This window comes from Sorex fumeus, unplaced genomic scaffold (assembly GCF_029834395.1).
Source record: "Sorex fumeus unplaced genomic scaffold, SorFum_2.1 ptg000122l, whole genome shotgun sequence".
NCBI lineage: Eukaryota > Metazoa > Chordata > Mammalia > Eulipotyphla > Soricidae > Sorex > Sorex fumeus.
The window spans coordinates 5,604,901-5,628,041 of record NW_026606179.1 but is presented as its reverse complement, the minus strand read 5'-3'; the positions used below and the strand labels follow the sequence as shown (position 1 = coordinate 5,628,041).

General features: G+C 46.3%; 1 protein-coding gene across 3 annotated transcripts in view; it reads left to right on the top strand.

The window, feature by feature from the left end:
* Window positions 1-2,567: 2,567 nt before the first annotated feature.
* Window positions 2,568-23,141, top strand: part of ULK2 (unc-51 like autophagy activating kinase 2) — a 124,230-nt gene continuing 103,656 nt past the window's right edge. For 2 of the 3 annotated variants that reach the window (XR_008795380.1, XM_056136874.1), the window contains exons 1-3: window positions 2,571-2,828; window positions 3,953-4,045; window positions 4,777-4,818. Coding sequence is in view for 2 of the 3 variants with exons in the window: in XM_056136874.1 (XP_055992849.1) it covers window positions 2,739-2,828; window positions 3,953-4,045; window positions 4,777-4,818 (225 nt within the window). In the remaining variant the exon portion in view is untranslated. Of the gene's footprint in view, window positions 2,829-3,952; window positions 4,046-4,776; window positions 4,819-23,141 lie in introns of all 3 variants that reach the window. The other variant, XM_056136875.1, reaches the window with a different exon arrangement.

The window sequence follows — 23,141 nt, the reverse complement described above, 5'->3', positions numbered from 1 at the left end:
AACTTTGGTACATCTACACAATGGAGTACTATATAGCTGTTAGAAAGGATGAAGGCATTTTAATTCTTAACACATTAATGTGTCTTCAAAAAATTTCTATGCTGGGGGCCAGATATTACAGTTGGTAGGGTGCTTGCCTTGCACGTGGCTGACCTAGGTTCAATTTCCAGCATTGCATATGGTTCCCTGAGCACCATCAGGTGTAGCCTAAAACCTCAAAAAAAAAGTTTCCAATGTGGAAGCAGGGATAAGTATACATTGTAGAGCACTTGCCTTGCACATGGCCAACTGGTTTGAGCCCTGGCACCACATATGGTCTTGGGAGAACCACCAGGAATTATCCCTGAGCATAGAGCCTGGAGTAAGTTCTGATCACTGCTGGTGTGGCCCAAGACAAAACAAAAACTAACACTCTCTGTGCCTTCCCTCATGAGGCCCAGGAAAGTTCCTTGCTGGCACCAAGCAACAAGAAGTCATTGAATCTAGGGGATATCGGTTGATCATCAGACTTTCAGAGAAAGATCTTTATCAAAAGGGGGAAATGTGAAAAATAATAGTTAAAATCACTTAAAAAATAGTTTAAAATTTAAACGGGGCCAGGAGATTAGGAGGAAGTGCCCACAGTATATGTCATGAATGAACTTCAGGAGCAGCAACGATCACATCTCTTGGGGGTGCAGTATCGGGGGTCAGGGGACGGTGATATAGTCTCTCATTTTAGACCTTTGATTGGGTCTCATCATGAGACATGCACTTTACTAACTGCTTTTGTTTGAGTCAACAGTGTGTATGTGCAAATTTGCTTCATTTGCTTTTTTTGTTGGGGAGGGGGTTGCACATCTGGCAATGCTCATGGGTTACTCCTGTCTCTGCACTCAGGAATTACTCCTGGTGGACCATATGCCGGGATCCAACCCAGGTTGGCCACATGCAAGGAAAGCACTCCCTACCAGCTATACTGTTGTTCTGCCCCCTGCTCTTAATTTATTATTATTATTATTATTGTACTTCACGGCACTGCACTGTCCTCCCATCGTTCATCGATTTGCTCTAGCAGGACCAGTAATGTCTCCATTGTGAGACTTGTTACTGTGTTTGGCATATCGAATATGTCACTGGTAGTTTGCCAAGCTTTGACGTGCGGGCGAGATACTTTCAGTAGCTTGCTAGGCTCGCTGAGAGGGCGGAGGAATCGAACCTGGCTATTATTATTATTATTATTTGACTTTTGGGGTCACACCCAGTGGTGCTGAGGGGTTATTCCTGGCTCTGTACTCAGGAATTACTCCTTGCGGTACTCAGGAACCATATGGAATGCTGTGAATCCAACCCGGGTTGGCCCTACCCGCTTGCTATCGCTCCAGTCCCAACTCTTAAGTTTTCAAGGTGTCGATTTTCACAGGGTCTAAGAGTGATCTGTGCTAGACTTTGAAGTAAGAAATGAATTATGGAGTATGGCACAGAAATCTAGAACCCTACAGTGTCAAGACCCAAGGCAGGGAGGGAACTCCTCTCAATTCTGGGCTGCCTGCCTCTAGGTTGTAGGTTCTCATGGTACTTGACACGATTTCAGAGGGCAGTTCGCAGGGTTGTGTCTGCGCCTGGAAACGTATTTTTGATGGTGAGAATCTGAAACTGAACATACAGCTATGGTATGGCACCTCACTTTTTAATATCATTTTTAAGCATCTTCTTGGTGTTTTCTTGTTTGTTTTTGGATCACACTAGGTGATGCTCAGGGGTTACTCCAGGCTGCGGACCTGGAGGTGGCGGGGGTAGGGGGTGGGGGAGTGGGACCATATCAGAAGCCGGATCCAACCTGATCTGCCACGTGTAAGGCAAATGCCCTACGCTCCCGCCCCTCAAGCACATTCTTTATAAAATGATTTTGTAAAATACTTCCTTAAGGGTAAGTTGACAATCATCTCCTTGCCACTAGAACTTGAATAACCAGGCAAAGCAGCCTTTCAAAGCCTCAAATTAAGCTGGCAGGACCGCAGGGGGCTGAGCAGAGGGTCGCATTGGAATCCTCGAACATCTGCAGCAGCTACTGCATAAACATTCCGGGGAAGAGGGTCCCGAGCTGTGCTATCGACTACCCGCAAAAGTCAAACAACTCCCAAAGGTGTGCGTTTCTTTAGGGCCCTGAACAGCAAACGCAGAAGGGTCCTTTGGCTGCAGGACTGCAGGGCTGCCGCTGGGCGCCGAAGACTGGACCCGCAGGCCCGCGGCCCTGGCTCTCCCGCCCAGCACCGGCGTCCGGCTGTGCCGGCGGAGGCTCTGGGGGCAGCGAGCCAGGCCCTCCAGGGGCGGGGCTGGGCGGGGCCGGGTGGGGCTGGCTCCGAGCGGCACGCGCACTCCTTTTCCCCGCGGAGGGAGCGCGGCGGCGCGCTGCGTCCTACAAGACGCGCTGACGTCGCGGACGGCGGGCGCGGGCGCGGGCGCGCGTGCGTGGGGTGCGGCGGCTGCGGGCGGCTGCGGGCGGCTCCGGCGGGCCCGGTCGGTCGGTCGGTCGGTCGGTCGGCATGGGGCGGGGCGGGCCCCGCGGCGCTGGCGGGCGCGCGCTCTGACGGCGCCGCGCCGTTCCCCGGCTCCCGCGGCCCCGCCGCCCGTCTCACCGGCCCCTGGCATGCGCGCCCGCCCGGGCCCGGGGCCGTGGCCGCCCCGCAGCGCAGGGCCGCGGGCGCGCTCGGGAGCGGGGGCCCCGCGCCGCTGAGCCCCGCCGCACCCGGCGCGCCATGGAGGCGGTGGGCGACTTCGAGTACAGCAAGCGGGACCTCGTGGGACACGGGGCCTTCGCTGTGGTCTTCCGGGGGCGGCACCGCCAGGTGAGCCCCGCCGCGCGCCTCCTCCGGGCGGGCCGCCGGGGCCTCCGCCGCTGCGCCCGTGGCAGCCACCCGCGTCCCCGAGGCCGGGCCCCGGCGTGTCCTGTCCCCCGAGGCCGGGCGCCGCAGCCCTGTACCCCGAGGACCGCGGACGCCGGCGTGTCCTGACCTCCGAGGCCGGGCCCCGGCGTGTCCTGTCCCCCGAGCCGGGCGCCGGCGTGTCCTGTCCCCCGAGGCCGGGTTCCGGAGTGTCCTGTCCCCCGAGGCCGGGCACCGGCGGGTCCTCTCCCCCGAGACCGGGTCCTGGTGTTTCCTGTCCCCCGAGGACCGCGGGCGCCGGCGCATCCTGTCCCCCGAGGCCGGGTCCGGGCGTGCCCTGTCCTCCGAGCCGAGCGCCGCTGCCCTGTCGACCCGTGTTCCAGCGTGCCCTGTCCCCCGAGGCCGCTGGCTTGGCGGCCGCGGACAGCCCGGCTCCCGGTGGCCTGGCCCTGCGGCCCGGGCTGCTACCCGCGTTGGCCTGTCGACGTCCCGTTCCCCCTTTGCTGGAAGACGGACCCGGGAAGGTGGCCCCAGAGGAGCCGCTGGCCGCGCAGGCTCTGCCCTTTCCTTTTCCTGGTCAAACCGGGGTCACACGGGGCATTAGAATCCGGAGGCTCGGCGCAGGAGGGGACACTCGTGAGGGCGTGGCCGCGGGGCTCCTTGCCCGGGGGCTTGCTTTGGCAGGCTCCTCGGACCAGAGGTAGCACATACCGCTCCCCATTCTTCAAGCAGCCCAACATTCAAGGAAAAGCAAAGCGGGGCTCAGCCCGGCCAGGCGGTACCGCCTGCGGGTTTATTAGCCGCCTTTCTCGGTAACTTTTTAACCGTTATAAACTCTGTTCTTTGCCCGCTACTTAGTAAGTGAGCCTCCCATTTATTTTAATGACTGCTGCGGGATGTAGGCACTTTACAACATGATTTATGAAATCTTCCTTCATCTGGGAATTCAGATGAAACCTCCCAACCCCACCCCTGGTCAGTTTACTTAAAACATTTGTCTTCTTGAAGATTTTTTTTTTTTTTCCTGATGAGTTACTTCTGTGAAAAACTATACGAGTAACACTTTTAAAACACCTTTTCCTTTTCAGAAAACGGACTGGGAGGTAGCTATTAAAAGTATTAATAAAAAGAACTTGTCAAAATCACAAATACTGCTTGGGAAGGAAATTAAAATCTTAAAGGTATGTTTATTTTTATTTATTTTTTTTTACTCAACTGGAATTTGTTTATTGCGTGATGAAATCCTTTGCAGTTTTGTAGTTGGACCCAAGTTTGAGAGTTTTCACCTGTTGCTCTCATTTTTGCATGCTTAATCTTTCAAAACATTGAGTCCTGGGAAACTTTTTAAGAACACATGTTTGTGGCATTTAGCCAACTTGGAAGTGATTTGAGAGCCTGGCAGGTTTTAAGTTGCATTATTTATTTGAAAAGACTTATTCCTCTTAACTCCTGTTGACCTCTTTCATATTATAGTTTTATGATCCTTTTGTTTCTTATTTTCCACATGCAAGGCATGTGGAAGGTGTGATTACCACTGAGCCACATCCTGGACCTGAGAATGGTCTTTTTAGATCATTCGCACTTTTCCAAGGTTGGGGGGATATGGGGTGTTAGTAAAGGGGACCATATTTAGTGCTGGGGATTGAACCTTGGTTGGCTGTGTGCCAGGTAAGTGCCTTGACTGCTACCTAAGAATGTAAGAAACATGGTAGTGATAAAAGTATTCAGGTCTCATGTAAAGTCTGGTGAGGCACATTTCTTACTCTTTGGTAGACTAAATTGTTCCAAGTAATAGAAATATTGTGTGCTGGAAATAATGTTTGTGCATATGAAATGGTCTTATTTGCCTGTAACTTTTATTAAAATTATGAGAACAAATATCAATATTTTACATTTTCAATTTTCTTAACAGGAACTTCAGCATGAAAATATTGTAGCACTCTATGACGTTCAGGTACCTTACATTGAACTTTTTCTAAAAGAAATTGTGCATGTCTATTAGTAAAGAACTAATTTTTCGTATTTTGTACAAATTGAAGTGATTTTGCTAGAAGTAGAAAATCACCTTTTGAAAAGTTATATTGCTTGAATAATATGTTTAAAATAGCATAGTGCAGTAGGGTAAAACAAAATGTATAGTTTGGGTAAACTTGTTAACTATAGGGATATTGCAATAATACAGTTTTAGATCTAGTTGCAGAACATTTTCTAAAGTTGTAAGAATTTTTGTCGTGGATTTATTTACTTTTACTTTTTTTTTTTTTTTTTGCTTTTTGGGTCACACCTGGTGATGCACAGGAGTTACTCCTGGTTCATGCACTCAGGAATTACTCTTGGCGGTGCTCAGGGGACCATATGGGATGCTGGGAATCGAACCCAGGTCGGCTGTGTGCAAGGCAAACACCCTACCTGCTGTGCTATTGCTCCAGTCCCATACTTTAAATTTTTTTTTTTTTGCTTTTTTTGGGGGGGTCAAACCTGGTGCACAGGGGTTACTCCTGACTCTTCACTCAGGAATTACCCTCGGTGGTGCTCAGGGGACCATATGGGATGCTGGGAATCGGACCCGGGTTGGCCACGTGCAAGGCAAACACTCTACTCGCTGTGCTATTGCTCCAGCCCCTTTTAATTTTTTAATTAAAATTTTTAAAAATTTATTAATTGAATCACAATGAGATACACAGTTCTGAAGTTGTTCATGATTGGGCTTCAGTCATACAATTTTCAACACCCATCCCTTCACCATTGTACATTTCCCATTACTAGTGTCCCAAATTTTCCTAGACCTCCTCCCCTCCCCCCCCCCCCCGTTCTCTGTGTCTCTCTGTCTCTCTCTCTCTCTAGTACGGGAACATTGATAACATCTGGCATTTTAGTGATATGTAAAGGATAAATATTGTGCACTATTTAAAAAGTAGCTTTTCTTATTTGTTGATTATAGAGATACAAGAAAATAAAACGAATTAAAATGAAGAAATGGCATTATTTATCACTGAGATGTATGTGGTATACCTTGGCATGCAGTAGAGCTGTATTTTTTTGTTGGTGGATAGACTGGATTCTGAGTTATTTTCTTTGTTTTTTGGTTTTTAGCCCACATTTGGTGGTGCTCTGGAGCTACTCGATCTCAGTGGTTAGAGGTTGCTCCTCGGGACCATGAAGTGCCTGGGAGTGAGCTGGCCTCCTGCAAGTCATGCGCTCCGCCCATTGAGTGCCCCTTCTACCCTTCCAGGGCAGCAGTTCAATATAGTTAAAATTATTCTTGGAAGTGCTTTTGAAAAGCTCAGCATTAAAGACAATTACTGCTTTTTTGGGGCAGAGCCCTGAATGAAGTAGTTGGCTTTTATATAGGGCTCACGTTGTATTTTAGAAAAATGCTTCAAATTCCAGGATCACCCAGTGAGATCCTAGGAATCTGAGAATTATTGATTTTGTTTTTTCATTTTCCTTTTTTTCCCCCTGAAAGCTATTGAAGGGACAGCAGATGCAGATTTCAGTCCACTTGTAGTGTGAACTGGTCTGGGTATGTGATTGACAATATTTCCAGCTTTAAAATTTCTTTTTTTTTTTTTTTTTTTTTTTTAGGTAGGGGGCACAGCTCGTGATACTCAGGGCTTAATCCTGGCTCTATACTCTCTATACTCAGGAATCACTCCTGGCTGTTCTCAGACCTTAGGGGATCGAACCTGGGTTGACTATGTGCAAAATAAATGCCCTACTCACAATACTACCTATCACTCTGGCCCAAGTTCCATAGCGGTGAATATGTACTATCTTTGTTTTGTTTTTGTTTGGTTTTTGGGCCACACCCAGTAGTGCTCAGGGCTCACTCCTGGCTCTTTGCTCAAGGATCACTCCTGGTTGGCCTCAGGAGACCATATGTGATCCCAGGGTCCAGTTGTGTACACTGCAAGCTACCTGAGTAATATCATACTATCTTTTGTACACTATCTTTTTGAATTACTGTTTTTGTATTCTTTGATTTTCACTTATTTATTTTAGACCACACTCAGTGGTGCTCAGGGGTTACTTCTGGCTGTGAGCTTGGGAGCCATATGAGATTCTGGTGCTTGACCAAGTAAGCTGTGTACAAGGAAAAGCCCTACCCACTATACTATTTCTCAGGTCTCTGTTTTTGTATTATTTGAATATTTACATCTGGGAGTTGGATTTCTGGATCATATTTTTTTTTTTTTGTAGAGGTGGACCAAATTATATAACCCACAGAGAACGAAAGAAGTTCCTTTTTCAGTGTTTGGGGCCACTTCTAGTCTGTACTCAGGTCACACTGGGGTCAGTCACATTCTAGGCATGCCGTAATCCCTACACTGTTCTTTCTGCCAGGTGGGTCCCTCTTTTAACCACATACCTGAGTGCTTATCTCTGACATTTTTTACATAGACCATTGCAGATAAGTCATTGTTTTGATTTGTTTCACTGATTGTAAAGTGCAGCTTTTTTTTGGTATTCGGTTCTCCTAATTCTTTGATGAATTTTTTGTTGTTCTTTTTATATCTTGGCTACTAACCCTCTGTCAGATGTATGCTGCACTGATATTTTCTGACATTTAGCTGAATATCTTTCATTTAATGATAGTTTATCTTGCTGTTTGGGAAGCTTTAGTTTGATATAATCCCACGTTTTTTTTTTTTTTTGAGGGGGAAACTTAGGCCCCCTCCGGCACTGCTCCGGGGCTACTGCTAGTTCTCCTTGGGGTGGCTCCCTTTGGTGTCTGCCACGTGGTCTCAGCTGTTAAACCTGGGCCTCTTCCACGCGAAGCACGTGCTGCAGCCATTGCACTATCACATGACTCATCCCTTTTCTTTCTGTTTTCCTCGCCAGTAGAGTAGACTCTCTGAAAGCACCAGTGAAGCCCACAACTTGAAGTGTTTTGCCTGATTTTCCCTCTATATATTTTATGGGTGTAACATAAAAATCTTTACTCCAGTTGAGTTCGCTTTTATGTATGGTATGATATGGTCACCCAGTTCTGTCCCTTTGCTGGGTGTCTGTCTAGTTTTTTTCCTATCTCCATCTGTTGAAGAGATTTTCCTTTCTCTGTTTTATGCTCTCTGCTTTCTTTGTCATGCCTAGTCATATATATGTGTTTATTTCTGATTCTCGATTTTCTTTATTGTTCCGTGTATGTTCTTATTCTGACCATACTATTTTGGTTACCATACTATTTTGTATTAAAGTTGGGAAATAATGATGTCTCCCATTTCACCATTCAGAATTGCTTTGACTATTCAGATTTTTTCCCTTTTTTTGTGGTTGAGTACAAATTTCAATAGTGTTCTTCTCTTTTGATGAAGACTTTCAAAGTTCCACCGAACTTTATGTTGTCTAGTGAAGTCTGTGGGTTTTCTTTCTCATGTCATCTGCACTTTTAGTTTCTCTTCTTTTCCAAAATTGGTCCCTTTTATTTATTTATTTTTCTTGCTTAAAAGATGTGGCTTGAACTTCTAATATTATGTTAAATATGTTGAGTAGTAGTGGTGAGGGTGGACATCCTTTTCTTATACCAACTCTCGGAGGAAAAAAATCAGTTTTTGCCATCGAGGATGATGTTAGTGTGGCTTTTGTCATATTTGGCTTTTTTATGTTGAGGTCCTTCTAACCCCTACATTTTGTTCAGTTTTTTTTGTTGTTGGTGGTGGTGGTAGGGAGGTAGTTGGGCCAAACCCAGCAGTGCTAAGGATTTACTCCTGGCTCTGTTCAGGGATCACTCCTGGCAGGGCTTGGGATTATACCAGGGATTGAATCTAGGTCAGACTCATGTAAGATAAGTGATAAGTGCTTACCTGCTGTACTATCTCTCTGGCCCTGTTTTTTTTTTTTTTTAATTTTGTTCTGTTTTTGCCAGTGCTAGGGATTCAAATACCTAACTTATTCAACCTCTGTTATTTTTTTTTTTGTTGCAGCTAAGCTTGAATTCTAACCAGTACAGACATTAAACATGATATAAATCAATTTCTGCTACTTAACAAATATACAACAAAGGCTTCTGTGTTCTTACTGTTCTCACTGGTGCCAGCCAAGTGTTCTGCTACTGAACTCGATCTCTGACCTATGTTCTTTTTTTGATGTGTGTGCCGTGAATGAATGCCAAGACCCAGAGACTATAAAACCCAGCTCCCAGAAGCGCGTGGCCGCAAATGTGGCCGCGCAACATCTTATTATCTTATTCTTGCTTTCGACAACCCCACACGGCAGAGTCTGGCAAACTCCCCATGGCATACCCAATATGCCAAATACCAGTAACAATGATGGGTCTCATTCTCCTAACCCTGAATGTGGCACTTTTTAGAATCTCAGGGCTAGGGTGAAGGAGATGTTACTGGTGCCTGCTCGAGGCAATCGACGAACAACAGGATGATCGTGATCATGATCGGGGTGAATGAATGTTGAATCTTCTCAAAAGTTAATTTGCAATTATGGATATGATTATGTGGTTTTTAGTTTTTCTTTTGTTGGTGTGTGGTATATTACATTAATTTGCATATGATGAACTATCCTTGCATCCCTGAAATAAGACCTGATTGGTCATTTAGTATGACCCCTATTGCATTTATTTTGTTAACAGTTGTTGATGATCTTTGCATCAATATTTATTTATTTATTTATTTTGTGTGTGTGTATATGTGTGCAGTTTTGTTTCTTTGTATGATGGCCATGTTTGCTTTAGGTAACAGGATAATACTTGTGTCATAAGAAGTGTTTGAGGAATAGATAGCTCAAAAGCTACAGCACACACATTTTATGTAGGAAGCCTAAGTTTGATCTCTGGATCTGCATGGTAACTGAACACTGCAGGATGTGTCCCAAACAGCAACAACAGCAATAATAACTAAGTGCTTGGAAGTAAACTGTTTTCTTCGTGTTTTTGAATAGTGTGAGTGATCTCTTTAGAAAAATTGTATATGTATTATATATTAAACATAAATATTTATATAAGACGTTCTACAATTAACATAATAGTATAATTTAAAATCATATATAATTTTATAAGATATTAAATTTATAGAGCTTGGCAAGCTCCCCATGGAGTATTCGATATGCCAAATACAGTAATAACAGTAAGTCTCATTCCCTTGACCCTGAAAGAGCCTTCAATCATTGGGAAAAGATGAGTAAGAAGAGGCTGCTAAAATCTCAGGGCTGGGAGGAATAGAGATGTAACTGGTGCCCACTTCAGTAATTCGAAGACCAATGGGATGACAGTGATACAGTGATTATATATATATATATATATACATATACATATATATATATATAAAATATATACATTAGTGGTTCTGGGACTTACGCCCACTTGAGCACATGCAGGGGCAAGTATCTAATACTGAACCACATCCCCAGCCCTTTATAGGTCACTTTTGAAGATTTGATAGTACACCATCTGGCCCTGGGATTTTATTTGGGTAGAATTTTGATTACTATGTCAATTTCCTATTGCTTTTTTTTTTAATCATTCAAGTTTTCTGTTTACTCCTGATTTAATCTTGGGAGGTTATAGGTTTTAAATATTTGTCCAGTCTTTTAGGTTCTCCAACAGTGGTATAAGGTTTTTCATTAGTTTTATTGATGTTTTGTCTTAAGTAGAATTTTATCTTTTTATTTGTTTACTTTTGGCTTTGGGACTATTTCTGGTCTAGTGGTTGTGTGACCATCTAATGTGGAGATTGGACCTGGCTCTGTGCTCAACGAGACCTCTTTTTTTGTTGGATCACCATGAGATACAGTTTCAGACTTACAAATTTTTTTTTTTTTTCCTTAATTTATTTATTGAATCACTGTGGGAAAGGTTACAAAGCTTTCAGGTTTATGTCTCAGTCATGCAAATATCAAACACATTTCCCTTTACCAATACCCATTTTTTCCCATGAAGAACCCCAATAAAACCCCACCCCCCACCCCTCCCCGTCCCTGTGAGGCAGATGAATTCTAGTTAACACTCTATCCGCTTTGATTAGATTGTTTCAATAAAAGATTCGCCACTATTATTTAGAGTTTACCCCCCCCCCCAAATCAGACATGCTGAAAAAGCATTGTGAAGTGATTTGCTTTCTACAGCTGGGTTCAAGAATTAAATGTTGGTTTTGGATTTCTGCTATTTTACCTATTGACCCTGGAAGTATTTCTACTGAAAGTCAGATAGTTAAGAAATTGGTTTCTGTGTTCTGGAGTCGTGGCCGTGCTGGAGAGCCGCTCGTGGGGGGCAACTGGTGGCCTCGGTAGGGCGTGAAGGGCGGAGCGAAACGCCCCCCTTCCCATGAGGTTTTAGTCGCCCCCACACTCCCGGCTCATACCTGCTGTCCACAAGGCTCCCATGTGGCCGCCATCTTTCTTTCCAGAGAGGAGAGGGCGAATGGGGCAACACCCTTTCCCCTCCGGCAGACTTGATGGGCTGGATCAACGCATAGTCCATTCACTTTTCTGCTCCAAGCTGCTGGGTTCTGCATTAAGTCCTTGTGCTTCTGGGGCCATGGCCGTGCTGGAGAGCCGCTCGCGGGGGGCGACTGGTGACCTCGGTAGGGCGTGAAGGACGGACCGGAACGCCCCCCGACCCATGAGGTTTTAGTCGCCCCCACTCCCCCGGCTCATACCTGCTGTCCACAAGGCTCCCATGTGGCCGCCATCTTTCTTTCCAGAGAGGAGAGGGTGAATGGGGCAACACCCTTTCCCCTCCGGCAGACTTGATGGCCTGGATCAATGCATAGTCCGTTCACTTTTCTGCTCCAAGCTGCTGGGCTCTGCATTAAGTCCTTGTGCTTCTGGGGCCGTGGCTGTGCTGGAGAGCCGCTCGTGGGGGGCAACTGGTGACCTCGGTAGGGCGTGAAGGACGGACCGGAACGCCCCCCTTCCCATGAGGTTTTAGTCGCCCCCACACCCCCGGCTCATACCTGCTGTCCACAAGGCTCCCATGTGGCCGCCATCTTTCTTTCCAGAGGGAGGAGGGCGGAAGGGAGCAACACCCTTTCCCCTCTGGGCAGAAATGATTGCCTGGATTAACGCAAAGTCCTTTCACTTTTCTGCTCCAAGCTGCTGGGTTCTGCATTAAGCCCTTGTGCTTCTGGGGCTGTGGCCGTGCTGGAGAGCCGCTCGTGGGGGGCAACTGGTGACCTCGGTAGGGCGTGAAGGACGGACCGGAACGCCCCCCTTCCCATGAGGTTTTAGTCGCCCCCACACCCCCGGCTCATACCTGCTGTCCACAAGGCTCCCATGTGGCCGCCATCTTTCTTTCCAGAGAGGAGAGGGCGAATGGGGCAACACCCTTTCCCCTCCGGCAGACTTGATGGCCTGGGTCAATGCATAGTCCGTTCACTTTTCTGCTCCAAGCTGCTGGGTTCTGCATTAAGTCCTTGTGCTTCTGGGGCCGTGGCTGTGCTGGAGAGCCGCTCGTGGGGGGTGACCGGTGACCTCGGTAGGGCGTGAAGGACGGACCGGAACGCCCCCCTTCCCATGAGGTTTTAGTCGCCCCCACACCCCCGGCTCATACCTGCTGTCCACAAGGCTCCCATGTGGCCACCATCTTTCTTTCCAGAGGGAGGAGGGCGGAAGGGAGCAACACCCTTTCCCCTCTGGGCAGAAATGATTGCCTGGATTAACGCATAGTCCTTTCACTTTTCTGCTCCAAGCTGCTGGGTTCTGCATTAAGCCCTTGTGCTTCTGGGGCTGTGGCCGTGCTGGAGAGCCGCTCGTGGGGGGCAACTGGTGACCTCGGTAGGGCGTGAAGGACGGACCGGAACGCCCCCCTTCCCATGAGGTTTTAGTCGCCCCCACACCCCCGGCTCATACCTGCTGTCCACAAGGCTCCCATGCGGCCGCCATCCTTCTTTCCAGAGAAGAGAGGGTGAATGGGGCAACACCCTTTCCCCTCCGGCAGACTTGATGGCCTGGATTAACGCATAGTCCTTTCACTTTTCTGCTCTAAGCTGCTGGGTTCTGCATTAAGTCCTTGTGTTTCTGGGGCTGTGGCCGTGCTCCAAACTTAACTCTGACTTTCAGGGAGAAAGATTGGGTGGTTTACTTCTCATTGATCACTTTGTATATAGAGAGATGTCGCGCGGCCGTGTAAGCTTACACGGCCGCGCGGTTTTGAGAAAAGGTCCTCGTTCCCGCATACTCGAGCTGTGTTTGTAGAGGCTTCTGGTCACCGGGGTTCCATCTGGGGGAGGCGAGATGCGGCGCCTACTCCATCTGGAACTTGCGGGTGAACTTGGCTCTTTTTGGAACCTGTTTTTTCTTTTTTTTTTTCCTCCGGGATCCCGCACTCTCCATGTGTTCTTTCTCTTATGCTTAAGGCTTCAAAGATGGCGCTGGGGGGCGGGCTGTGGGCATGACTTCCGGAATCAGAGGTTACCTGGGAGGTGTAGTCCGGCAGATTTGAGAAAAAGTCCTCGTTCCCGCATACTCGAGCTGTGTTTGTAGAGGCTTCTGGTCACCGGGGTTCCATCTGGGGGAGGCGAGATGCGGCGCCTACTCCATCTGGAACTTGCGGGTGAACTTGGCTCTTTTTGGAACCTGTTTTTTCTTTTTTTTTTTCCTCCGGGATCCCGCACTCTCCATGTGTTCTTTCTCTTATCAGACTTACAAATTTTAATGATAATGTTTCAGTCATACAATGATTGAGCACCCATTGTGGAGGCACAAGTGCCCTTTTTCCACCACCAGTGTTCTCGATATCCCTCCCCGCCTGTCTCTGTGGCAGGCACATTCCCTCTTTCTCTCTCCTTTTGGGTGTTATGGTTTGCAATACAGGTACTAAGTGGCCATCATGTTTGGTCCATAGTCTACTTTCACCATGCATCTGCTATCCCGAGTGAGCCCTCCAACCATGATTTACTTAGTGGTTTTTTCTCTCTCCCAGCTGCCTTTTTCCCCAGCATGTGAGACCAGCTTCCAAGCCGTGGAGCAATCCTCCTGGCCCTTATCTCCACTATCCTTAGGTGTTTGTCTCCAATGATGTTACTTTATATTCCACAAATGAGTGCAGTCCTTCTATGTTTGTCCCTCTCTGACTATTTTCACTTAGCATGATACTCTTCCAGGAGTTCTCTTGGTGGTGCTCATGAACCCATTTGTGGTGCTGGGGATTGAACTGGGTTGGTCAGGCAAATCAAGCCCTTTGATCTCTTTTATCTCTAGTCCCTGAATATATATTTCTTATTAAAAGTCACATCATCGAGGATGGGGAGATGACTCAGGGCTGGCGTGTTTGCTTTGTGTGCTGAAGTTTACTTCTGGTACCACATCACCCCAAAGTGCTGACCAGGGAGTCACACATCCCCAGGTGTGACTCCCAAAACAAAAGTAAATAAAGATCACATCATCACATAGGTATTCTGAATATATATGAAATTTTTAGTGTTCTCTATATACCACTCTTGTACCTATTAATGGGTATACTGAAAGTTTCAACATATTTGAAACTTTTATTGGTATTATTCAGATTAAGAGTTTTTTTTCTGTAAGCCTGTAAATTTGTGTCAGTGAGCTAGAACTAGTTTTTATATTTTATACTTTGCATCATTAGGGTTTTTAGAATGTGATCTAAATAACAATATGAAAACCTGAGATTAGAGCACAGTTTTTCTGTTGTTAAAAATACTAAAATTCAGGGCCATTGAGAGAGATAGTAGGGTGCGGTGCTTGCCCTGCACACAGCAAACTGGGTTAGATTCCAGTACCTGCTACCCTGAGCATTGCCAAGTTTGGCCCCAAAGCAAAACCAGTAAATCAAAACTCTCCCATTTCCCTACCTTCTGCGTTTTTGGGGATCTGTGGTCTCAGGCAGGGTTGAGGGTTTGATTCTCCACTCCCCCCCCCACCCCCTCCCCAGGAAAGAAAACTCAGTCCTGACCTTTACCCAGGTTTCCCGAGTATATGTAGACTCACAGAAAGGAATTTAAGGAAGAGACAAATAGTGGACTTCAGGAAATTTTGTTAAAAAGGAAAGAAAAAGAAGGTCAGAGAGAATGTGAACTTGTACTGAGAAAGGGGAGAAAACGTCACACACCCCAGCTTGGGATGCAGGCGGTGATTCCAGAGTGCGATATACCTGCTGTTGCAAAGTTATTTTTTTAGTGTTTTTGCCAATAGATTTGGGGGGTTTCTAAGAGTCAGTTGGGAGAATGATGTCAAGGAGAAATTCGGAGTCTTTCATCAGGCCTAATTTCCTGCTACTTGTCTCCATACGGGGCTCCTGTCTCTGAGCTTGGACTGGGTTCTAGGTTTGTTGAGCTGGCCTCCTATGGGCTGGGTCAGGGCAAGGTAGCTTCTTTCCAGATCCCTTTCTTTGTTTTATTACTTTCTGAAACTTGTTGCCAGGGGACCTTTTACCTGATTACCTGCCCACTTTAGGATGAGAACATCTTTCAGGCAGATAACTTCATGTATGCTGACTAGGAAATTCAAGCTTTCCCAGTTAAAGGTTACATTTCTGGAAGTGTTGAAGGTAGTAAGCCTTTGTTTGCTAATGTGGGCTTTATGATGGGATTCTGCTGTCTGGCTTTAACTGTATCAGACTCAATTTAGCATGTCTAGCAAGCCAATTTCCTTGTTTACACCATCCCTGTGGGGATGATAATCCAGCTCTGTTTACTCAGAGGTTGCCATGAGGTTGTTTTGTATAAATTTGAGGATTACGGGAATGATGTTTCTTTTTCATATGAGCTAACCCCTCCATTCTGAAGGATGGAGACTGAATTAGGAAATACAGCAGAGAATATGGGCCAGGGTTGTAGGAGTCAGACATTTTGCTTTAATGTCTTCTAATATCTCCTTTGCTGTTAATTGGTTACTTAGTGTTTCTCTGTTTCTGTTGCCGAGCATATGTTTAGCCTATTTATACCATCAGACTTTTTTTTTTTTGGTGGGGAACCACACCCAATGATGCTCAGAGGTTACTCCTGGCTCTGCACTCAGGAATCATTCCTGGTGGTGTCCTGGGGGACCATATAGAATGCTAGGGGTTGAACCCAGGTTCACTGAGTGCAAGACAAGTGCCTTACCCACTGCACTATTGCTCTGAGAGATTGTTCCCCCGTATGACTTTTATTTTTATTTGAAAAAAGCCCTTTTTATCGAATATCCATGAGATAGACCATGCAAAGCTGTTTGTGTTTGGGTTTAAGTCATACAATGATCCAACATCCATCCCTCCACATTTTCCCCACCAGTGATCCTCTGTTTCCCTCCCCCACCCCCATCATTCCCCTCCCAACCTGCCTTTATGTCCAGCACTTTTCTTCTTTCTCTCTCTCCTATTATGCATTATGGTTTACAGTATAGTGCTAAGAGGTCATCATTGTTCAGAGCATTCAGTATTTTTATCAGGAAGGTATGGCTGCAGTAGCTCTTTTAACTGAGTGTCAGCTTTGGGGTGTGGATGTGACTGCTGAGGCTTCTGGAATAATGGAGGTTGGTAAGGTAACCCAGCCCAACCATGAGAAAGCAGTCACAAAACTTGCATACCTGAATTTTTGGCAGATTGTCTCAGTGAGGTCTGTCTTGAGACAGACCTGGGGACATGGTGATTTTAGATTGTGAAAGCAAGTGGCTGCTGGGGCTCTGCTTAGACGGGCTGCAGGCTGACCCGCCCACCCTCCCATTTACCCCAGTCTGTTCAGCTTTGCATGGGTCCAAGATTAACTGCAACTTTTGATCTCTTTCAAGATTTATGGGTCTCTGAAGCATGGCCAGTATATAAGCTTGTATTGCTGAGCCAGAGATAGTTTATAGGCATGGTTCCCTATATGCTCATTTAATTTCTTGGGAAACTTGGTCACTCTGTTGGGGTCTGGCCAGAGGCCCAGCAGCAATCTTGGGGTATCAGGAAGCCTGAAGGCACTGTCAGGCTGCTGATGCCCATCTATCTTGAGTTTTAGACTTCACTCTTCATTCACTTGTTTATTCACTTAAAATCAACTCTTAATTTTCACTTGCTTTTATTTTTTTTAACGTAAAATTAAGACATAATTTACATGTAACATTAGTTTTAGGTGTAAAACATAATGTTTCTTTTTTGCCTCTTGGGTTTTGGGTCCCACCTGCTGGTGCTCAGGCCTTACTCCTGAGTCTGCTCAGGGATCACTCCTGGCTGGGCTCCATGGATCATATTTGGTGTAGGGGATCGAATCCACGTTGGCCATTTGCAAGGAAAGCATCTTGCTATCTCTCCAGTGTTTTTTAAGTTGCAAAAGTAATAGACTCTCAGTGGAAGAACAATTCAGATGGCCTAGCAGTGAAGTATATAAACTAGAAGAGATGCCCTGGTACATGTGCTGCTCTTTATTTCCCTTTCCCAGAAAAAAATCACTGTGCAAGTCACTTCTAGGTACAGCTTCGTGTTTGTGAGTTGTGTGCTATACTACCGAGCTTTATCCACAGTCTCATATTCAGTGTTTCTGAGAATTATTGACTGTATATTTTAGATTTTTAAGTACATATTTCCCCCCTTTCTTTCACTTGGTTGCTGTTGTTGAGACCCCAGGGGTTCTGCAGTACTTGTGGTTCTTGCATATGTGATTGTATTCTCCAGGGGTCACGTTCTACAGGTGGTGCTTGAGAATATCTTGTTACAGTTTTTACCAGGGGGTTGTGTTTCTGGCTGTGGTTGCATCTTTTTAGTTATGGTTCTCCTGCATACCTCATTGTGGTGAGAAATCACTTGTGCAGTTAAGGATCTCAACCATTTGCCAGGCACAGATCCTGCTCTGCATGCAGGTCACACTAGGGACTGAACTCGGTCTCATGTTTTTACTACAGAGGCAGCATTTATGTCAAGGCAGGTTTTACTACAGAGCCAGCATTTATGTCAAGGACGTCTTTAATGTTATCTTTATATTCTCCCCAACAGTGCCTCCTTGAGTTAAAAGTCTAGGTGTGAGCAATTAAAATGACTTGTTACTGTGGTTTCTCCTTTGCTTCCCCTCTTCATTCATCAGTTCTTGATTTGAAATGGATCTTGCAAGGAGTAATGAATAAGAGGAATTTCTGTATTCTGAGTAGTGCCAAGGCCCAGCTTCAGTAGACACTGGCAGTGTCAGTTTACTTTCTGATACCAGAAAGTGCTTGATTGTCCAAATTGCCCCACATCCTTGCTGACATTTGACAATTTTTTTTCTTTTTTGTTGGAGGGGGGGAGGGGGACACACCCGGCAATGCTCAGGGGTTCCTTCTGGCTCTGTACTCGAGTTACTCCTGATGGTGCTCAGGGGACCATATGGAGTGCTGGGGATTGAACCTGGGTTGGGCGCATGCAAGGCAAATTCCCTACCCACTGTACTATCACTCTGGCCCCCGATTTTTGCATTCGATGAGGTGTCTTGTTATGATATCTAATTAATAACTGTTAATTACAGTTCCTAATGACTGCTGAGTTGAGCATCTTTTCTAGCTTATTAGTAACTTAAATATCTTTGTATGCTGGGCTGGGGAGATTGTTGTGGGCTAGAGAGCATGCTTTGCATGTAGGAAGCCTGGGTTCAATTTCTAGCACCCCGGAGTCATTCCAACACAGCTTGGAGTGATCCCCAGGGTTATAATCAGAAGTTGCTCAGAAACAAAAATTCTACAGGAATTTCTAGTTGTTTTACTGTTGCATTCTTTTTAATTAGAGCTCTTTACATATTGGGAACATGCATCTTTTTATATGTGTTATAAATTATTTATCCTGCACTGCCTCTTCTTTTTCTTTTGTCAGTGCTTGGGATTGCACCAAAGTTCTCACACATGAAGGGCTTGTATGTGCTGTGTGTCCTTTATCACATAGCTGTATCTCAGTCGTCCTACTCTTGGGGCTAGAATAAGAGTGCAGAGAATGAGTCACTTGAGGTGCAGATAGCTAACCTCTTAACTTCTGCCACCCCATATGGTCTCTGAGCCCCACCAGGAGTGATCCCTGAGCTTAGTGAGGAGTTAAGGTTTTGCCTCCTGCAACTGAGATTCATCACTGTCACTCCCTTTTTGCTTATTCCCCCCCACCCCCCCACCCCCGGTGACCCATACCGGAGGGCTTACTCCTGACTGGCTTAGGGAACCATATGGGGTGCTGGGCACTGAATGTGGGTTAGGCATGTGCAAGGCAAGTGCTTTACCTGCTGTACTTTCTCTCTGGTACCAACCTTTCTACTATCTTAATGGTTTACTTTGATGAAAAAAATTTTGATTACAGTCACTGTTTAAAGTCCAGTTTATTGTTTGTTTTGCATTTAGTGCTTTTATGTCATATTTGAGATTATTTTACCTAAATGAGAATCATGAAGGTACTCATCTTTTTTTTTGTTTTGTGCTGGTTGAAACCAGAGCCTCATGCATGTAACACATCCACTCTGCCACTAAACTTTGTCCTTGGTTATTCTATGGTTTCCCCCACCCCTCGCAAGTCTATGGCACAATGGAATACTACATAAGCACCAGGAAGAACAAAGTCATGAAATTTGTTTATACATGATGGACACGGAGAGTATCATGATTGGTGAAATGAATCAGAAGGAGAGGGACAGATACAGAATGACTGCACTCTATCATTCCAGCCCCAGGAGCATTCCAGCCCCAAGAGTAGGATGTAGTTTTTGGGCCACAAGCAGCAGTGCTCAGAACTTGTTCCTGGCTCTACATAGGCTCAGGAATCACTTCTGGTGGGTGTGGGGGACCATATGGGATGCTGAGTTGACCATGTGCAAGACAAATGCCCTCTCTTGCCCCATAATTATCCTAATTCTTGAGTTGTTTCATTTAGACTGTCGATCATAGTGAACTCATTTGTAGCAATCTCTTGTATGGATTCATATTGGGTGGAAGTATTCTGGTCTAGCTGTTGAGAGGCATCATTACATTTTTTTATTGTGTCAAAGAGATAGTACAGTTGGTAGGGTCCTAGCCTTGCATGATTTCCTGGCACCCCATATGGTCCCTGAGCCCTCCTGGAGTGATGCATGAACATAGAACCAGGAGTAAATCCTGAGCATAGCAGCTATGGCCCCCAAAATTCTTTTGCTAGTTGTGTGAACTGCTAGTTTTATTAAATTTAATTTGAAATAAACTGTTGTAAAAAGGAGATTTAAAAAGGACCTACAAATGTTTAGAGCTTTATTATTAGGTGCAATTGTCATAAACTGGACACTACTTCCACTACCCAGCCGTCGCCACACTCCAGGACGCTTTCCGGACCCGCGCGGCCGCAAGCGGCCGTGCGACACATCATAAGACACTAAATACCCGTCTTCTGGAATTGTCGTACCATATTTGATAGGGTTCAAATATGGTAACACCTACAAGGGTGATTAGAGGTCACCCCAAAAGCCTCTATACCTCTCGGAAAGACTGGCAAGCTACCGAGAGTATTCCGCCCACACGGAAGAGCCTGGCAAGCTATCCGCTGTGTATTCGATATGCCAAAACCAGTAACTACAACTGGTCTCATTCACCTGACCCTGAAGGCTTCACCGACATGGCAGCACTGAGAAGGATGAGAAAGGAGAGGCCGACAAAATCTCAAGGCCGACCTAGGCTGCCACAACGAAGGAAGACAAAAATGATCGTCTGTACTTTCAATGCACGTACGCTAGCATCAGATGCATCCATCGAGGACCTGATGGTACAAGCGCGAATGATCAAGTACGACATCATTGGTCTGACCGAGACAAGAAGACACGAATCTCACCATGCCGTTTTCGACACTGGAGAAGAATTGTTCCTCGGAACATGCGATAAAAAAGGTGTTGGAGGCGTCGGTGTCCTTGTCAACACAAACTTGGCCAAGAGCATTGATTCATTCGAATGCCTAACAACCCGAATCGGACGTTTACATTTGAATAGATGTGGCTCACTGCCTGCAGTTTCTATCTTCGTTGTCTACGCACCAACATCTCATTATGATGAAAGAGAAATCGAGAAGTTCTATATGGAGCTAGAGAAGTTCTATAAAGAAGACCACACCTTCTACAAGATCATTGTGGGTGATTTTAATGCCAAGATAGGACCGAGAAGATCAGCTGAAGAACTTCACATCGGGACCCATGGCCTAGAATGGAACGAACAGGGTGAGAGACTGTCTGAGTTCATCATGTCAACCAAGACCATTCATGGTAACTCACAGTTCCAGAAGGCAGAATCTAAACGATGGACATGGGAGTCTCCCGGTGGACGATTCCACAATGAAATAGACCACATCATATTCAATCGACGGTTTTGCCTGACTGATGTCGCTGTTGTCCCAAAATTTCGAACGGGATCGGACCACCGTCTCCTTCGTGCAAAATTCTACTTCACAGAGCGGGGAGAAAGGGCTGCAAAGTTCAAAAAGAGAACTCCCAGAACGACCACCAACTGGGAACTCTTTGGTACTATTGCGGCAACATGGGAAGATGCCATTGTTGACAACATTGACGAGGAATACGATCGACTGGTTCAGCACCTCCATGAATGTGCGAGGAACGCCAAGAGAGAGATAGCCACAAAAAGTCGCCTATCTTCGAAAACTCTTGAGCTAATTCGCCAGCGTGGTTTGGCGCATGCCTCAGGCAACCGCAAGCTAACGTCCGAGCTTGCAAAGCAGTGCAGAGATGCGATCAAGGAAGACCTCAAAGAGAGAAGAGCAGAAGTACTGGTAGATGCGGCAGAAGCCGGGAAAAGTATTCGTAACGCCCGCCTGTCCTTCGCCAACTATAAGACCAAGATGACTGCCCTCCGACGTCCTGATGGATCCATCACATCCTCCAGAACGGCAATGGAGAAGATTATCCATGACTTCTACTCAAATCTCTTCGATAGCCATGTCCACTTGCCGACATACCAAATTCCACAGGATGGGTATGTCGTTCCCAATGTTCTCCCTTCCGAAATCCGACACGCCATTTCGTCAGTAAAGAAGCAAACAGCACCCGGCCCAGACAAGGTCAGACCTGAACACCTGAAGAACCTGCCGTCAGTACTCATCAATACACTGGCTCGGCTCTTCACTCGCTACCTGTCTGAATGCAAGGTTCCATCTCAATGGACAACCAGCAGGACCGTACTACTGTTCAAGAAGGGAGACATCCATGACATTGGCAACTCTCGCCCGATCTGCCTATTGTCTGTCATCTACAAGTTGTTCACTCGAGTCATCCTGAATAGGATTGGCAGAACACTAGATGAAGGACAACCATGTGAGCAAGCAGGGTTCCGCAAAGGATTCAGCACCATCGACCATATCCACACGATAACCAAGCTCATTGAGGTTTCTCGGGAGTTCAAGATGCCGCTCTGCTTAACGTTCATTGATTTAAAGAAGGCCTTTGATTCTGTTGAGATGGAAGCGGTCATTGAAGCCCTAGCCAATCAGGGCATTCAAGCCCAAGGATCCTCCGTGAGCTGTATTGCGGATTCACTACCAGGATCTCACCATTCTACAAAGAAGTGATCGTTGATGTCAAGGGAGGGGTGCGGCAGGGTGATACCATTTCACCAAAACTCTTCAGTGCCACCCTCGAGAACATCATGCGACGACTGGAATGGGAAGGAATGGGAGTGAAGATAGATGGTCGGCAACTACACCACCTCCGCTTTGCTGATGACATTGTTTTAATAACACCAAACATCAGCCAAGCGGCACAAATGCTGGCCGACTTTGACCGTGAGTGTGGAAAGGTAGGACTACAGCTGAATCTTACGAAGACAATGTTTATGAGAAACAGCCTTGTTCCTGACGCCCCATTCGCTCTCAATGGAACGACCATCTCCGAATGCAACAGCTATGTGTACCTAGGTCGAGAGGTCAACATGACAAATGACCTGGCACCCGAGCTGCGCAGGAGGAAGAGAGCGGCTTGGAACGCCTTCAAGAACGTCGAAGAAATAGCTAAGAGGACGAAGAACCTCCGGCTCCGGGCACATCTCTTTGATTCCACTGTTCTTCCTGCATTAACATATGCTTCAGAGACCTGGGCCCTACGCAAACAAGATGAGAACGCCATTCAGGTCTCCCAAAGAAGAATAGAAAGAGCTATGCTTGGAATATCACGTTTCACTCAAATGAGAGAAGGAATCCGGAGTTCTGACATCCGTCGACGATCAAGGATCAGGGACGCTGTCTCATTTGCCAGGGTGTCGAAAATCAGATGGGCTGGTCACGTAATGAGATTTAAAGACGACCGTTGGACTAGAGCTGTTACTGATTGGATTCCACGGGATGTCAAGAGACCGCGTGGCCGCCCACCTACCAGATGGTCAGACTTCTTTGTCAAGATCATGAACGATCGGTTTGAGGCCCTCCATGTTCCCGGAGCG